Consider the following 15,323-nt stretch of genomic DNA (forward strand, 5'->3'; position numbering starts at 1 on the left):
GATGCTTATGACAACATTTGCTATACACTTTTTTTCTTCAAAATTTCGGGTGTGGGGCCACTTACTTGGGGCAAATCCCCCCGTGCCTCCTTCCTTGGCGCCGCCACTGGCCTTGGGCGGAGCCCCCACAACCTTGTGATATTTTGAAACATTTCAGATGGCCACTGTTTTATCAAATCGCGGATACATACACATTACATATTAATGTCAACGCAGTTTCGGATAATAAACGAAATATTCTGAAGCAGCACAACATAGCAAATGTGAAAAAAAAATGTAAAAGTCGCCAGCGAGCGAAGCGAGCTAGAAAAATTTGGCCCTTTAAAATGATTTTGAAATTAAATTTTACTTATGTGATAGTAGCTTTGAAAATTCTTCACGTTATTTATATTTTTCATTCCTCGGCAGCCCGGTCGTGTTATTAAGTTTTCTTTTTTTTTTCTTGTCCCTTTTCTTCATTCTGATTTTCCAATTTTGCTTTTTTCTCTACCTTCATTTCCCGTTTCTCCCATTTTCGACAGGGAGTGTTTCTAATATTACTTGGCAGATGATTTCATAAAGTAGGACCAGAAAATGAAATTGATTGTTTCCCAAATTGGTATTATTTTTGTCAAGATTAACATTTCGCTTTTCTCTATTTCTAGTATTGTAAGGATGGTCTATAAATGAAAAATAATCAATAAAACTCGCCCACTTGTAGAAATAACCAGAAATATCGCGATTTGCGAGGGCACGCACTGACAGAATTGTATATGATTATGAAAAGTTCATTTTGAAATAACTGGGATAGAATAACATTCGTCTTTACCATGCGACCTTAGACTGCAGCACACTAGCGTACATACGGGGGGGAGTCTGCCCCCCCCCTGACGAGTCACAGCTCATGCAAAGGACGTACCCCTGTCCCCCCCCCCCCTGACGACCTTTTTTTTTATTGATACCTTTTTCACTGAAGACCTTTTTTTTTGCTTGTAAATTTTTCGGCGGGCGGTTTTGCCCCCCCCCCCGTGGAAAATCCTAGGTACGCTACTGCTACAGTATGAAGCAGGGGCGGATCCAGGATTTTTCGAAAGGGGGGCACATTTTCGCCAGGAAAAATTTGACAAGTTTAAAAAAAGCGGGGTTCAACCCAAAATTAAGGAGATTTCGTCCACGAAAGGGGGCACACTTCTGTTATAACAGCATTTATACATTACAATTAATTGTGCCTCTCAAGGGGGGGGGGCGCACGGGCCGGCTGTACCCCCTCCCCCCATCCGCCAGCGACATGCAGGTCTCCTAAATACCTCTAACAACCCAAGTTTGGGTGAAAAATGACTTACTGTTGCAAAGTTAAGTGTCATAGGAGAGTCTTGCACGTAACTTTACCGTTGACCTCAAATTGACCTTTGACCTTACCATGTGACCTCCGACTGAAGCATAACATGCACTGGTCTCCTTAATACATCTACAACCCAAGTTTGGGTGAAAAGGAGGGTTGGGCTCAATTACAAGGGAAATTGATCAATTACGTAATTAATTGCATTTTTTTAGTAACTGTAAGTAATTGTAATTGAAGTTTTGAAAGGGAAAGTAATTGTATTTGTAATTGAAAACATACAATTTACTTCAATTACTGTCAATTACTTTTAATTACATTCAATTACTTTACAATAAACTTACTTAATTTATGATTTAATTTCATGTCAACTGCTTCAGCATCAAAGAGAGTAGAACCTAACAGCCAGAATTCGTGCTCTTGAGCCTATAAACCTTCATCGTGTCAGTTTCTCTATAACTTATGCTAGAAATAGGTGTTACTATACAGAATAAAAAATGTTTAATTCATTACTTTTCTTGAAAGTTATTGAAATTGTAATTTACAAAATGAAAGTAATTGGCATTTTTTTTCATGTACTTTAATTGAAAAATAATTGTAATTGAACATTTCTTCAATTACGTAATTGTAATTGATAACTCTGGTGAAAAGCACTCATCCTACGAACGAGGTTATAATATAAAAGTGACTTACGGTTTCGGAGTTAAGTGTCAAAAGAGAGTCTTGCACGTAAACTTTAACGTTGACCTCAAAACGACCTCTGACCTTACCTTGTGACCTCCGACTGCACAATAACATGCAGGTCTCATATACGGTATACATCTACAACCCAAGTTTGGGTAAAAAGATACCCTTTTTACACAGGCTAAAATTTCCTTAACCCCGTACTATAGGTGGGGCTAAATGGCAATTTAGCCCCACCTATAGTACGGGGTTAAGCTAAGCCCACTTTGTTTTTACACAGCATTTTTGCAAAGTGGGCTAAGCCCACCTATATTACGGGATTATTTGGCCCTGCCAAAAGGCAGGGTTATCCCACCAATTGCGGTGCTAAGAGCAATAGTATGGGGTTGAGATCGCATGTGTAAAACGAAAGTGGGCTATAAGCTTAACCCCGTACTATTTGGCCCCACCTATAGTACGGGGTTAAGGAAATTGTAGCGTGTGTAAAAAGTGTACAAGAAGTACTTGTACTACGAATGATCGACAAAAACCACTAGTCCGGGGTTAGCGAGTTTCGTGTGTGAAAAGCAAGCATTCCTTATCCGGGGTTAGCAATAACAATTTTGCATGTGTGAAAAGGAAAAAAATAGTACGGAGTTAATGATAGTACGGGGTTAGCGATAGTCCGGGGTTAAGAAAATCCTGTGTAAAAAGGGCATTACGGTTACGGAGTTATTATGTCGAAAGAGAGTCTTGCATGTAAACTTTGACGTTGTGACCTGAACGTAAACTTCAACTTTGACCTTAAAATGACCTTTGATCATTCCATGTGACCTGCGACTGCACCATAGAATGCAGGTCCCCTGAGTACATCTATAATCCAAGTTTGGTTGAAAAGGTCACTTAAATTGATGCAAAGTTATATGTGTCATAATGTTTGTGACGGACGGACGAGAGACGGACGACATTATTTTGGATCCCTTTAGTCTCGCCTTCACCTCTGGTGCATGGGCGAGGGGCGAGACAAAAAATACAATCCTATATACTGAAATTATAAAAAAAAGATCCCCTAGCCCCCATGATCCAGAGTTCTCAAAAGAAATTGGCGCCGGGGGAGTTTCAGGGTGACAAAGGACAATAATAATGTGGTTTTTCGTGAAATCTACAATAATACACGGAAATCGGCGTCTGTTTGCGTGCACCCACAAGGCACGAACACAATAAATGAGCGGTTAGACCCTGTATGTGCATGGGTATAATAGAACCACTTGTTTGTGAAGGAGACCATTGTGGGAACGATATTTCGTAAAAGCGTCCCCAGCCCACGTGACGCAAAAGGTAATTTCCCAAATGACTACGACTGCCTTGCAAAATCATAGAAGTCCCGGATTGGGGGAAACCATCCCGACCCCCGACCCCATTATTTTGGGTATAAGGTGCATGGGCTTGTATACTCAGTAATTAAGCAGTATCCAAAAACTACATGGAAATTAATTGTATTATCGGTCTATACATTTCATTAATGCTTTATTCTGTCAGTAGCATAATTAACATCATACTGTTATAGAGAGAGAACTAATTATAATTTTCCAATTCTTCCAACGAATAATTTCATAAACTAGTTATATCTACTGCCCTTGCCCTCTTGCCTGTCTGCAACTTCCCTATAATACTCCTGGTTGTTCTTTTTCAGGGTGTTTTTATATATGTATTTTTACATCGTGTTTGAGTGGGTGTTTGCCATTTTTATGCTTTGTTTCCTTTCTTGTGGTGCAGTAATTAGGTAGACAAATCTTGATGGGCCAATTGTTTCCTGCCTGGTATATCTCACACGTCCGCCATGCTATGTATGACCATGATAACTAAATATGAAAATGGGGGTTGAGCCTCGACTCTATCAAGAGAGCTAAGGAATGATAATGAGATCGCGGCACCCGCGCGCGTTCTTACTTTTTAAAAATCTAACTCGGTTACATTGCATAATATTTTAACAGTGCAACAAAATAAAGTAAAAAAAATAAAATCTTTTTTTTTTTGAAGTCATGCGATTTTACTCTGATGAGTGCATATCAGAAAGGCCTATGTCCTTTTTAAGGCTATTTTACGAGCAAAAAAATCAAAATTTTGCAGATCCTGAACATTGTGTTAAAAAAGAGGATTAATTCTGTTACAGTGACGACTATACACATGATACAACACAGCAAAAACTGTCGTGTTAACTGGTGTACATAGAGGACCACACCAGTTATTTTACACCGGTGTAAAATTTGTGGTGTTAGTTTTACACCTATAGGTGTTATTACAACACATTTGGTTGTTACATTTACACTCTTTGGTGTTATGTTCAATCTCTAGGGTGTAATTTTAACACCTCAGGGTGTGGTCCTCTATTAACACCAATTGGTGTCAGTTTTAACACCACAGTTTTTACAGTGAAGCATTGTCCAATATACCGCCGCGCCCCCGCCCAAGCTAAGTTGTACATGTATGACACATTGATACTGACACTTTCATTTTTTATGAAAAAAAACGAAAATATAACTATTATTTCTCCTTCCTTTTTTTGGGGGGGGGCTTTCACCGTTTGCATTGTTTAACGATATAAGACAAAAAAATTAACCTACATTTGCAAGGTCAATAGTTTATAATTAAAAAGAGAAAACAATCATAACTAAATTTCATCATATGAAAATAAAACAATTTTGCAGGCATTTATATCAGCTCTATTGTACATGTATAATGAATTAAAAGAGTTGATTGCGAAAGAGTACACTCACTCACTTTTTATGATGAAATACTTCGATTTTTTTTTAGATCTGAGGATAATATAATAATAATAATAATATAGGGTATTTATATTGCGCACATATCCACCTTATTAGGTGCTCAAGGCGCTCCTATATTACCCGGCTAAGCTAGGCGTTCATAGCGCACACAGCTTTTTAAGGAATAACTTCCTACCGGTACCCATTTACCTCACCTGGGTTGAGTGCAGCACATTGTGGATCAGTTTCTTGCTGAAGGAAATTACGCCATGGCTGGGATTCGAACCCACGACCCTCTGTTTCAAAGTCTGAAGACTAATCCACTGGGCCACAACGCTCCACGTTGTGATAAAGAAATCTTGACTGAATCGTTATGTCCAATTGTGACGATGAGTCAAACAAATCATTTTGGAAAAATATTATATTGCATTTCAGTGAAATAGACGTGTTCGATGTCATCCGGAGCCATAACAAAAAGGTTAGCGATTAATCGCTAATTTGAAAGAACAATTCTGATTGGTTTCTAGTCAGTCTACTGAGCAAAATGCGCATGCAACGATGATCTTGATAGGCCAATTCATTGAGCGATGGATCGCTAACCTTTGTGTTACGGGACGCAGTTCTATCATGAAGGGGCGAGACGACATGAATGTGATGTCACATGACTGAGATCAAGCTTAAAAATGATTTTATTACCTGCTTTCTCCCTTTTCACTACTTTAAACCTTTATAGGGGCGCTTTACCCTGCATTAACATACCATCGATTATACTATACTGTTTCAGGGGCAGCGGAACGATGGTGAAAATGTGTGTGGGGGGGGGGGGATGAACCAAAAGTGGGGGGTGGCTTACCATGCAAATAATCACAATCAGACGGTAAGTTTTACGTTTTTGTAAAAAAAAAAATAAGTATGGACTGAAGCCTCTTCAGCCTCCTTATGCTGTTCCGCAGCCCCCGTGTTGGCATTAACTTTGAAAATCTTATTTTTCATTTGATTTCAAGTTATTCATTCGCGTCATTTTGAACAAACATATTTACTGGGTACTAGAAACAAGAAAAACACATATCTTATTCCTTTTCCTTTTAAGATGGATGAACTAATGATGAGAAATTGGAAACGAAAGTGATATTTCAAGGACAACGCTGTTAATAATAATATTGGCCAAACGATGATGTTACCATAGATCAAAATAGATTTTGGTTGCCAAGAGGCTTTAAATAAGCCTGATGTCACATGATCATTATCATATTAGATATGATTAAGCCAAGAGAGTGGAAAAGGAAGGAAACAATCCACTCAACTGTGAACCAATTTGGAACATGATACATGACTGAAACATCGGAAACCTTGGCATGGAGCAATCATCAATGTTATTTTTTATTCATGGGAGAGGAAGGCGAGAGAGTGGGGAGGGGAGGGAGCGGGGGAAGCTGAGGGTCACAGATACAGAGATCCAGATATGTATAGCTGAAGGCTTTCGTAAAAATAATTATATTTAACATCATAGGCACACAACTTGAAGTGCAGGGAGGGGCTTTATAAAACAATCCGGTATTGTCAAAGATATTCTTGAAACATTGTTTTCAGTTGTTTTTATTCTCATCACCCCCCTCCCGCTTTTTTTATAGGCCTATACATGTATAATTATCTAGGTCCTAACTTCCTTTTTTATTTGTATTATGTTGTGTAATTTTCGTTTTGGGGGGCATGGGGATTTAGCAGAATATTGCGCAATGTAATGTTTGTCAAGTTAATCTAATCTCCTCCATTCTTATTAACATAAAGGGGAAAGGTCTGTGACCCCCTCTATTACGCGGTCTGTGGAAAACCCCATCGACGAGGTAGCCATTCATTATGCGAATACAGGGACTTCCCAAAGAGTTGAAATCCCCGGCTCTCGCTCGAAACCTCTAAAAATAGAAACTACGTTATCGTGCGTTGGCGTCGGCACGCGCACCCCGCTCTATCGCAGCGTAGAACGGACGGACAGGTCATCGTGAATCATGGAATGTGTAGTCTTATTCTACAGACCCCATAAGGTCTTTATGATAAACCGTTTTCACCGGGAACAGAAGTTGTTTTTCTCTGTTTGTACCAGATGAAGAATAGAAGTTGAAGTATTCATATGCCTCAAAAGCATTCATAAGTCTTACTTGATTGTATTATTGCTTTTCTTTTGTGATCTGCTTTTTAACAGAATATAGATTTATTTTGTGATCATTTTTGAAGTGATATATTAGTCCCAAATCAAAACAAGTTTCTTGCACCCCCCCCTATATCCATATACATAAAACACACAAATTAATACAATGCACACAACCATCCAGTAATATTTTGTGTTTGTTTAATTTTTTATCAAATCCTGTGTTTTTTTGTTGTTTTTTTTTAAGATTTTTTTTTAAGTATAATCCATTTGCCACTGATAAGCAAAATCTCCATAGGAGATAAAGAACTTAAAGTGCCTTGCACTTTTTTCAACAATTCCTACCATAACAAAAGTACAAATGTACTATACGAATTCAAGTCCACACAGTGAACTGTTTTTTTTTTAAATCAAACCAATTTGGTCAAACTTTAATATAATAATCCAGGCCCACTGATTCTTAGAGAGGTTTGCCTGTATTGAAGCACCACATAGTAAGAAAGATTAATCGGTAAAAAATGTTCAACCAGTAAACATGAAAACAAAGTAACATTCATACGCAAAATATGTACCTAATACTGTGTATTTCAACTTTCACGTTTCAACTACATAAAGTGTTTAAAAACAACATGAAGTTACATTTACAAGTACATGTTCTTGTATAATATTCCGAAAATACATAAAGAAATAGACGAGGACAGTCCAGTTCGCCCCCGTCTAACAAAGGGTTGTGATTTATCCAATTAATCGTAACTCTATGGAAATCCATCAGCGTTATAATTTTTTCTGCAGGAAATTTGCAAAATGGAAAGTTGTAAACAAAGGAGAACACACCAAATTGTCAAGAAATCAGTGAATTTATGGATATACATTCATATCTAAATTTTTTTGGACAAACATGCATGTTAGTTGTTGACTTTGCTGGCTTTCCATAGTTGTTATTGATTGGATCAATCGTAACTCTTTCTAAGACGAGGCCCATGTATCACGGTCTGAATTCTCTTGAATAGATGTAGAAACTGTTGTCAAGAAATTATAATAAACCTAAACTTCCACATTCATACAGTATTGCAATGTAATTAAAATGCCCACCAATTCCCAAACATCATTATTTTATGTTTGATTAAAGCCATCATCACTCCCTCATCCGCCCTTGAATAAATAAATAAATACAAAAAAAATAAATGTAGTATATACCACTAATTGCACTAACCCTTGAATGATTAATTGACAATAAAATTCAGTAATTTTTCGCTGAAAAAAAACAATGTTTAATATTTATTTGATTAGAAGACTCTTAGTCGGTCGAATACAGATGCAATATACAGGTTTTATTTCATTTGAAATGAAATATGGGGGGAAAATCTTTAAAAATAATTAATTAGTAATTATTTTTTCCTAATTAAGAAAATCAATGAATAAGAGAATAAATTACAGAATTTGGGGGACCTTGAAAAAAAAACTTTTAAAGACCTATCTCACAGTAATACTAATGTGGATTTGCAAAACTTTAAGCAAAAAAAAATTAACACAGACTGCCGAAATATTTTACCACCAAGTAGGAAATACTTTTATGGCTTCTCCCACTGAAAAGCAAAAACGTGAAAGGGCATACTATTTATTACTATAATATGAAACAATTTATTCAAGTAACCTCTTAGTACTGCTGTATAAAAGATGTATAAAAATACAAGGTGGAAAGTGATATTTTTCTATTTCGAATGCAATATCAATTTGTACTTCAGCCCTAAATAAGTAAATTTCATTCTAGTCAATCGACTTTTGATAGTTGGAATGTAAAAAAAGCAAATACTGGAGATGTATTTCAATGGCATTGATGTGATCCCAAATATGCATTTCATTTACAATTGTTGTGATGGGGGCTATATTCATTCGATGTCCTTTGAAATTTATCATACTACTTTAAAATTATCCTTAATATCAATTTATAATCAAGCCATTAATTCAACACCCAAGGTGTTAGGAAAGAACACCGGTCAGTGTTTCAAGAGGACCACAGGTGTTACACTTACTTCCTGGAGATTTAACACAACACCAGTGTTTAATAAAACCAAAATATGTCATGGTAGCACCGAAGGGTGTTCAACTAGCCTAGCCCCATATTTCACCATTGGTGACATAGTCTTTTGTGAACATCAGTGGTGCATTTCTGACACCACAGTTTAAGGAGTGAGTTCTAAGTATGAAATGTTTATCCCTGAGTATACAAATAAATAAATAACATGGATTTATGATATTCAATAGATGCACAGATCAATGCAACACCAAGTCATCCTGCCGACTCGTCTGTGCCGTTGCCACTCTTCCGATCTGATAGGTTTTTGGAGGAGATGTGATGACGTGTCCCAATATTGAGCGATCATCGTACTGAGGGGGAGGATCCATGATAGCTACCGTCTTAGGGCGTTGGATGGCCGGCATCTCTAACCCCCGGTCGGGCTCATCACGGACTACATCACTCGGAAGGGCGTAGCCTGCGTCATCCCAAGAGTCTAAATTCTGAGAAAAAAATAATAGGAAAGGAGGGAGAAAAAGTTGTTGAATTTAATGTTGCGAAATGCAGACCTGCCTCAATATGTATTTAAAAGGAATTTCTAATGGAAAAAGACATTTCAAAATTCATCAGTTGTATTCAGGTATGGATTGTTTGACAAACTTGGAATCAGTGAAAATACATGGGGTCAAATTGAAGTTTCCCCACATTTTTTTTAATCCTCTACCTAGCAAAAGAGCCGTCATAAATTATTGCTATACAAAATGCAATTTAGTAGGGATAGTGAGAAAAAGAACACACATTCAGAAAATTTTGCAAATTTCTGTACGACAAAATTGTTCCATAAGTGAATATTTACCTCCTGAATTAACATTTAGATAAGATTTTGTTTTCAAATAATGGTTCATATTGTAAAGTGTCTTTTTCATACTTTCCCCTTTTTGTAATAACATGGATTTTTTTAAAGATATCAGATGCATAAATACACTAGAATCCCTCCTGCCACTTTCATATGCAGGTGTACCTCACAGAAAAACAATTGCAAGCCTCAAAGTTTGTGTCTTGTGCTAATTATGTTAGATAAGGAAGATTTATAATGAGAGTTTCCTAGTGCACTTCAGAAATGATAATTACCTCATCATACATGTTCGCATAGTATTTCTGTACATGGTGAGTAGCAGGCTTGACGAACCTAGAAGGCCGGGCCTTTTGTTGATCTTGATATCTTGTAATCTAAATGGAAGAATGGGCAATGAATATTAGATATTAAGCATTTGCATTACAAATGGGAACAAAATATTGCTTTTGTTATAGAAATGAAAGCATTTGCAATTGACTTGTGATATTTCAAAATTTGATAACAGAATTGTGGTTCACAAAGTAATGAATTTTGAACAAAAATACCCCTGATGATAAAAAAAATAATGATGATACAATTAATAATAATAATAAAGTAGAAGTTATTGTTATGAGAGAAGAAAAAATATTAAAGAGAAGAAAAAATATTAAAGGGAAGAAAGACAGAAAAAAAGAGAAAGAGGAAGAAATAGAAGAAAGAAAGAAAGGAAGGAAGAAATAGAAGAAAGAAAGAAAGAAAGAAAAAAAAAAGGAAAAGAAAGAAAGAAAGAAAGAAAAAGAAAGAAAGAAATACAGAAGTCTACTCTACAAACATTGAACATTACTGAATATTCAAGAGTCCAGATTTTGAGTAAAAATATAAATATGTACCTGAACTTTGAGAGAACTTGCAAAATCCTCAGCTTTCTTGAGTTGTTTTTTTAGTTCGGCATTCTCCTTCTGGCTCTGTTCCCTGTCTTTCTTTTCATGTTTGAAATCATCAAGGCAAATTGAAATCTGTGACCAAAAAAAAGGAAAAAAAATGTTGATAACTTAAATCATCAAGTGGATCTTGACATAGAAAAAAGGTTAGAATGTGAACATGCTAACAGATATTGAGAAAAAAATTATCCTTTTTTTACCCTGACAGATTATACACATGTTGGGCTGGAATGTGGATTTTCTACCTTCACAAATACTATTTTTTTCATTTAAATAGTTAATTATAATTTTTTTTTAATTACAAAGAAGCAAAAATATATGATAAGACGGAATCCTTAATTAATCAACATAAATAAACATAAAGCATTTAAACATTAATTATTAAACCAAAATACATGAATGAAAATATTACCTGTTGAGTATAGAGGTCAGCTTGCTGGTCCATATCAGCTTTATGAGAGGCCACTTGTTTTTCTAGGAAATCCACCCTCTCCTTAAGGTCTACTACTCTCTTGCTCATATGATACAAGTCTCTGTCCTTTCCTGCATCTCTCCTGCACCTCTCAGTCTCCTCTTCCTTGGACGATGCCTTAGCCATCTCTTGCCGCTTCTTCTCTGACTGCTTCAGGGCGTGCTTGACAGCCTCGTGCTCTCTCTGTATCCTCTCCACTTCCGACTTGCGCTCGGCGGCCCGCACTCGAGCGTCTGTCCACCTCAGCTCCAGCTCCTCGTTCCTGTTACGTTGATCGGCGAGCTTCATCTCCAGGCATTTGACTGTGTCCTCTGCTTTCTTAGCTTGTGTGGTAAGCTTCACCACGATGACCTCCCTCTCCTTATCGTACTTCTGCCATCGACTGTTCATCTTTGAAACTTCTTTGAGCTTACGGAGAGCATCTTTCTTTTCCTGCTGTAATAGGATGATCTTCCTCTGTGCTTCTTCCAGCTGAGACTCCAGGGATGCAGGAGGGCCCCCAAGACCAGCTGGGATTTCATCCTCCTGCTGAAAATTAAATCAAATCTTAAAATTTAAATCATGTTGTTTGAAAGATGCAAATTCATGAAAAAAGAAAATCTAAAACATGATCGATTAAATAATTCATCAAATAAAATAATCCATCTGGATTCTGAAATGATAGCCAAATGCTGGCAAATCATTGAAATTAACAAGTTGTTGTGCGATATTATTCAAAAGTAGTTCAGACGTCAGAATAATAGCGACTAGCTCCGGGGACTAGCTAGTGTAGTGACTAGTGGCTACGAACATGACCGATTCAATTGATTTGGACTCTGGAGGTAAGTTCTTTTGACTTTGACTTCATACATCGCCATCAAATGCAAATCAACCACTGATCATTGTCGAATAAGTTAAGTCTAATAATTAAATGATTAAAACTTGGTATTGTCATTCTACTTCAATTTTTACCTGACTTTCCGAAGAATCTGAATACATGGGCGGTGGACTGGACACTCCGGCGAACATAAGCGGGGAACTCTGGCGGCGATATTTCTCATGTCCGTACTGGCAAACATGCTCGTCTGTTGCGCGAGCGTCATCTAAACACGCATTTCGAGTAGTTTTATCCATGTTGGGTGTGTAGTAATACAGTCACCGGTAATGAAATTCTGAAATAATAACTTATAAATAAGCTATTGAAGTTTACAGTAGAGAATTAGGTCTTTCAACGGTCTCCGCGAAAGCTCTAAAAAATATCTTTGCAATTACATAATACAATCCGACGACAGTTGGTTTTCACGGTTATGGATACTTCGGTTTTCAGATCAGTGGGTTTATATAGCTACGTTGAGCGTACCGTAAACATAAATGCGTGCGGTTTTCGTCTCTGGCAAGTACGAGAAAAATCCCCATACGGGGAATTCCCCGCTCCCCGTTCGCTATTTTTAAAGCATTCCCTGGGAAGTCCCTATAAATGAGACGAGTGGGCTTGAGTGATGAATGAATGATTTTTTTTTATGTAGTTTTCGTCGAGGGAACCATTTCAAATGATGACAATGGCATTGAAAAATGAGTGAGATCGATTTTGGGTATGAGAAGTAATAAAAATAAAAGTGAACGAATTAAAAATATGCAGACCTTTGCATATCAACAAGGAAATTGAATAATGACTAAGAGGGATATACACTCTACTTTTAGCAACTGCAAGTGTGAACTTTTTTTCTAGGTAGGCCCTGTGTTGCGATGTTTCTTGAATGAGAACCATTACATGTAAGTCTGTGTCATGATGATCTTGGCAATAGTTCCGAGTACTGTGATTGCATTGAAAGTTCGAAATTACTTTAACTTATAAAATAGCTTTTTTAAAGATAGATTTTCTACTGTGGAATTTACTCCGTGGTAACCTGGCGAAGAAATCTAATTCAGTTCTAAAACATTTTCAGACACCCTAACCTAAAAACGAAGGGAGAGGAGAACAGCTAGCAGGGGAATTAAACCAATTCTGATCAAACTAAAAAAGAAAGCCGAGTCTTCGGGATTCATTCCCTTTTCATTCTATATCATGGAGCTATAGTATAGCTCCATGATTCTATTATATCAGGGGCCGTGGAACCGTTTTCAAGGGGGGGGAGGGGGCTGACCATGTAAAAAATCACAATCCTATCGTCATTTTTGTACACGGTTTGGAAAAAAGTGGGGGCTGAAGACCCCCCCCCCCCCCGCTTCCGCGGCCCCTGTGTATAGATTGCTCTAAAAATGAGTGGTAATTTAACGCTCAAAATCAGGTTAATTGATCCCGACTCTAACAGTAATAGCCAATTTCCACACCCTTTGGGGGGGCGAGGGAGCATGCACATGTTATAAAATGAATGTAGAGTTGAGGAGTCATAACTACCCAAATAAATGTATCAGAAAAGTAAATATAGTATTGCGCACGTATGACCGATTATTGCTTGTTAGACGTTATGACTTCATGGTGAGTTATTCATTGCGGAGGGCCTATATTCCCAGTAATACTATAGTATTGCGCAATATTTCATTTTCAGGGAGAGGGCTGTGTACAAAAGAGTATTGATCTCGATATGCTCCGATTCATACATGTATTGTACTATTTTCTATCACGCACTACTCAATGTAATGCAACCGCCAATGACAAGCGACTCGGTATCGGTTTCGCAACTAGTCTAGTGATTCAGACCCCTAAATAGTTTTGATGTCGCAAAGATACGTTCAACGCAGGACGGGACGAGGGTTTTACTTCTGAAGTTAAAAGGGTTTTTCATTGCATAAGGTTAACAAGCATAGGGCCACATGTCAAAATCTACACAACAATGATGATCAGAGAAAAGTGGGCGATTTAATCGCGAAGAAAAACTGCTCTTACCGGCAATCATAGTGTCATTTTTCACCGAGGGTTCCTCAAATCTTTTTGAGGAACCCTCGGTAAAACCTCAGCTCCTCAAACCCCCAAAATATTTGGCACTTGTCGCCCGGCCACAGAGGCCCAATGCGTCGAGCCCTCTTTTGCAAATCAGATCCACAGCTGTATGGATGTAAATCATAAATTATGATTCGTCTCCCATGCAGTAGTGAGTATAAGGCCAGCACCACCCCCCCCCCCCTTCCTTTCCCGGCAGTGCATGAGTTTATATGATTTTTCCCCGGTATCCTTTCCCGGTACAGGAAAAAAAATCATTATCAAAATTAATGCATGTGTTGAGGATTGGTGACAATATCATAATTTGTTGTTGTTGTTGTTGTTGACAAAGAGAACTCACCGCAGATCCTTGTTCAGCCATAAACCTCAACAAGAATTGCACGAAGCACATGAAACCATGGACCTAGTACACTGTATGACTCAGTAGTTAATACTTAATGAATATAAGTAGAATTTATAATTTGTAATTATTTTTCAATTTTTTTGAAAAGTAGTTTTAACTTGCCTTTTAATTTACTTGATTTATTTGGGTTCAATATACATTTAAGAAAATTCACGTATTGCTGTCTTGCTTTGATTGAGTAAATTCTATCTCAATTAGGCAAAGATGATTACTTACAAATTCTTGTTGAATGTACTTATATTTTTCAATTAACGCCTTATTTAAATAATGCATGAATATTCATTAGACATGTTAGAGCAAGTAAATGTTTTTTTTAAATTATTGTCAAATCTATTTGTGTTTTAATTTTTTTCGGATAAGGGTGTGCTAACTATTTTATTCTTTTGTTGAATCAAAGAAAGAGCAACATTGAATAGACATTTGGCAGAAAATTTTAGATGTCTTTTTAGGTTCGGAAAATGATTGCATTGTTCTCGCGTATAAGTACCTGTACATGTAACAAGTAAGTGAAAATGCACAAAGTCTAGTATTTGGATAAAAGATGTCTAAGATGAAAATGATGCCACTGAAGTAAAAGTGGGACGATGGGGAGCTGACTTTCGAACAACGAAAGTCCACTCCTCATTTGATTTTTTTCAAACATTTTAGTGAGTGTTTTACTAACTTGAATTAAGTTATTGTAACTTAATTTTCTTGAGTGAATGGATGCAAAGAAAATGAGAAAAATCATAAACACTTGAAAAAAATTTAAGGCAATCTGTTGAAACAATTTTATTGAGTAATTTCAACTATTTTTTTTACAGGTAGTATGTCCATGATGAAACACACGACTGCACTTGTAAT

At 37.0% G+C, this 15,323-nt stretch overlaps 1 protein-coding gene across 2 annotated transcripts; it reads right to left on the reverse strand.

Annotated features, from left to right (window-relative positions):
- Positions 1-8,366: 8,366 nt before the first annotated feature.
- LOC121425227 (centrosomal protein of 55 kDa-like) lies at positions 8,367-12,473 on the reverse strand. 2 transcript variants are annotated; one of them, XM_041621240.1, is made up of 5 exons: positions 12,109-12,473; positions 11,098-11,682; positions 10,635-10,760; positions 10,041-10,139; positions 8,367-9,412 (listed from the first exon to the last, which is right to left on the reverse strand). In XM_041621240.1, exons 1-5 carry the CDS (start codon positions 12,268-12,270, stop codon positions 9,167-9,169), a joined length of 1,218 nt encoding a protein of 405 aa, XP_041477174.1. In that variant the 5' UTR covers positions 12,271-12,473; the 3' UTR covers positions 8,367-9,166. The 2 variants fall into 2 exon arrangements, with proteins under 2 accessions (XP_041477174.1, XP_041477173.1); XM_041621239.1 differs by having other exon boundaries at positions 11,098-11,685.
- Between the last annotated feature and the right edge of the window lie 2,850 nt (positions 12,474-15,323).

The sequence above is a fragment of the Lytechinus variegatus genome, chromosome 12 (genome assembly GCF_018143015.1).
Source record: "Lytechinus variegatus isolate NC3 chromosome 12, Lvar_3.0, whole genome shotgun sequence".
Lineage (NCBI taxonomy): Eukaryota > Metazoa > Echinodermata > Echinoidea > Temnopleuroida > Toxopneustidae > Lytechinus > Lytechinus variegatus.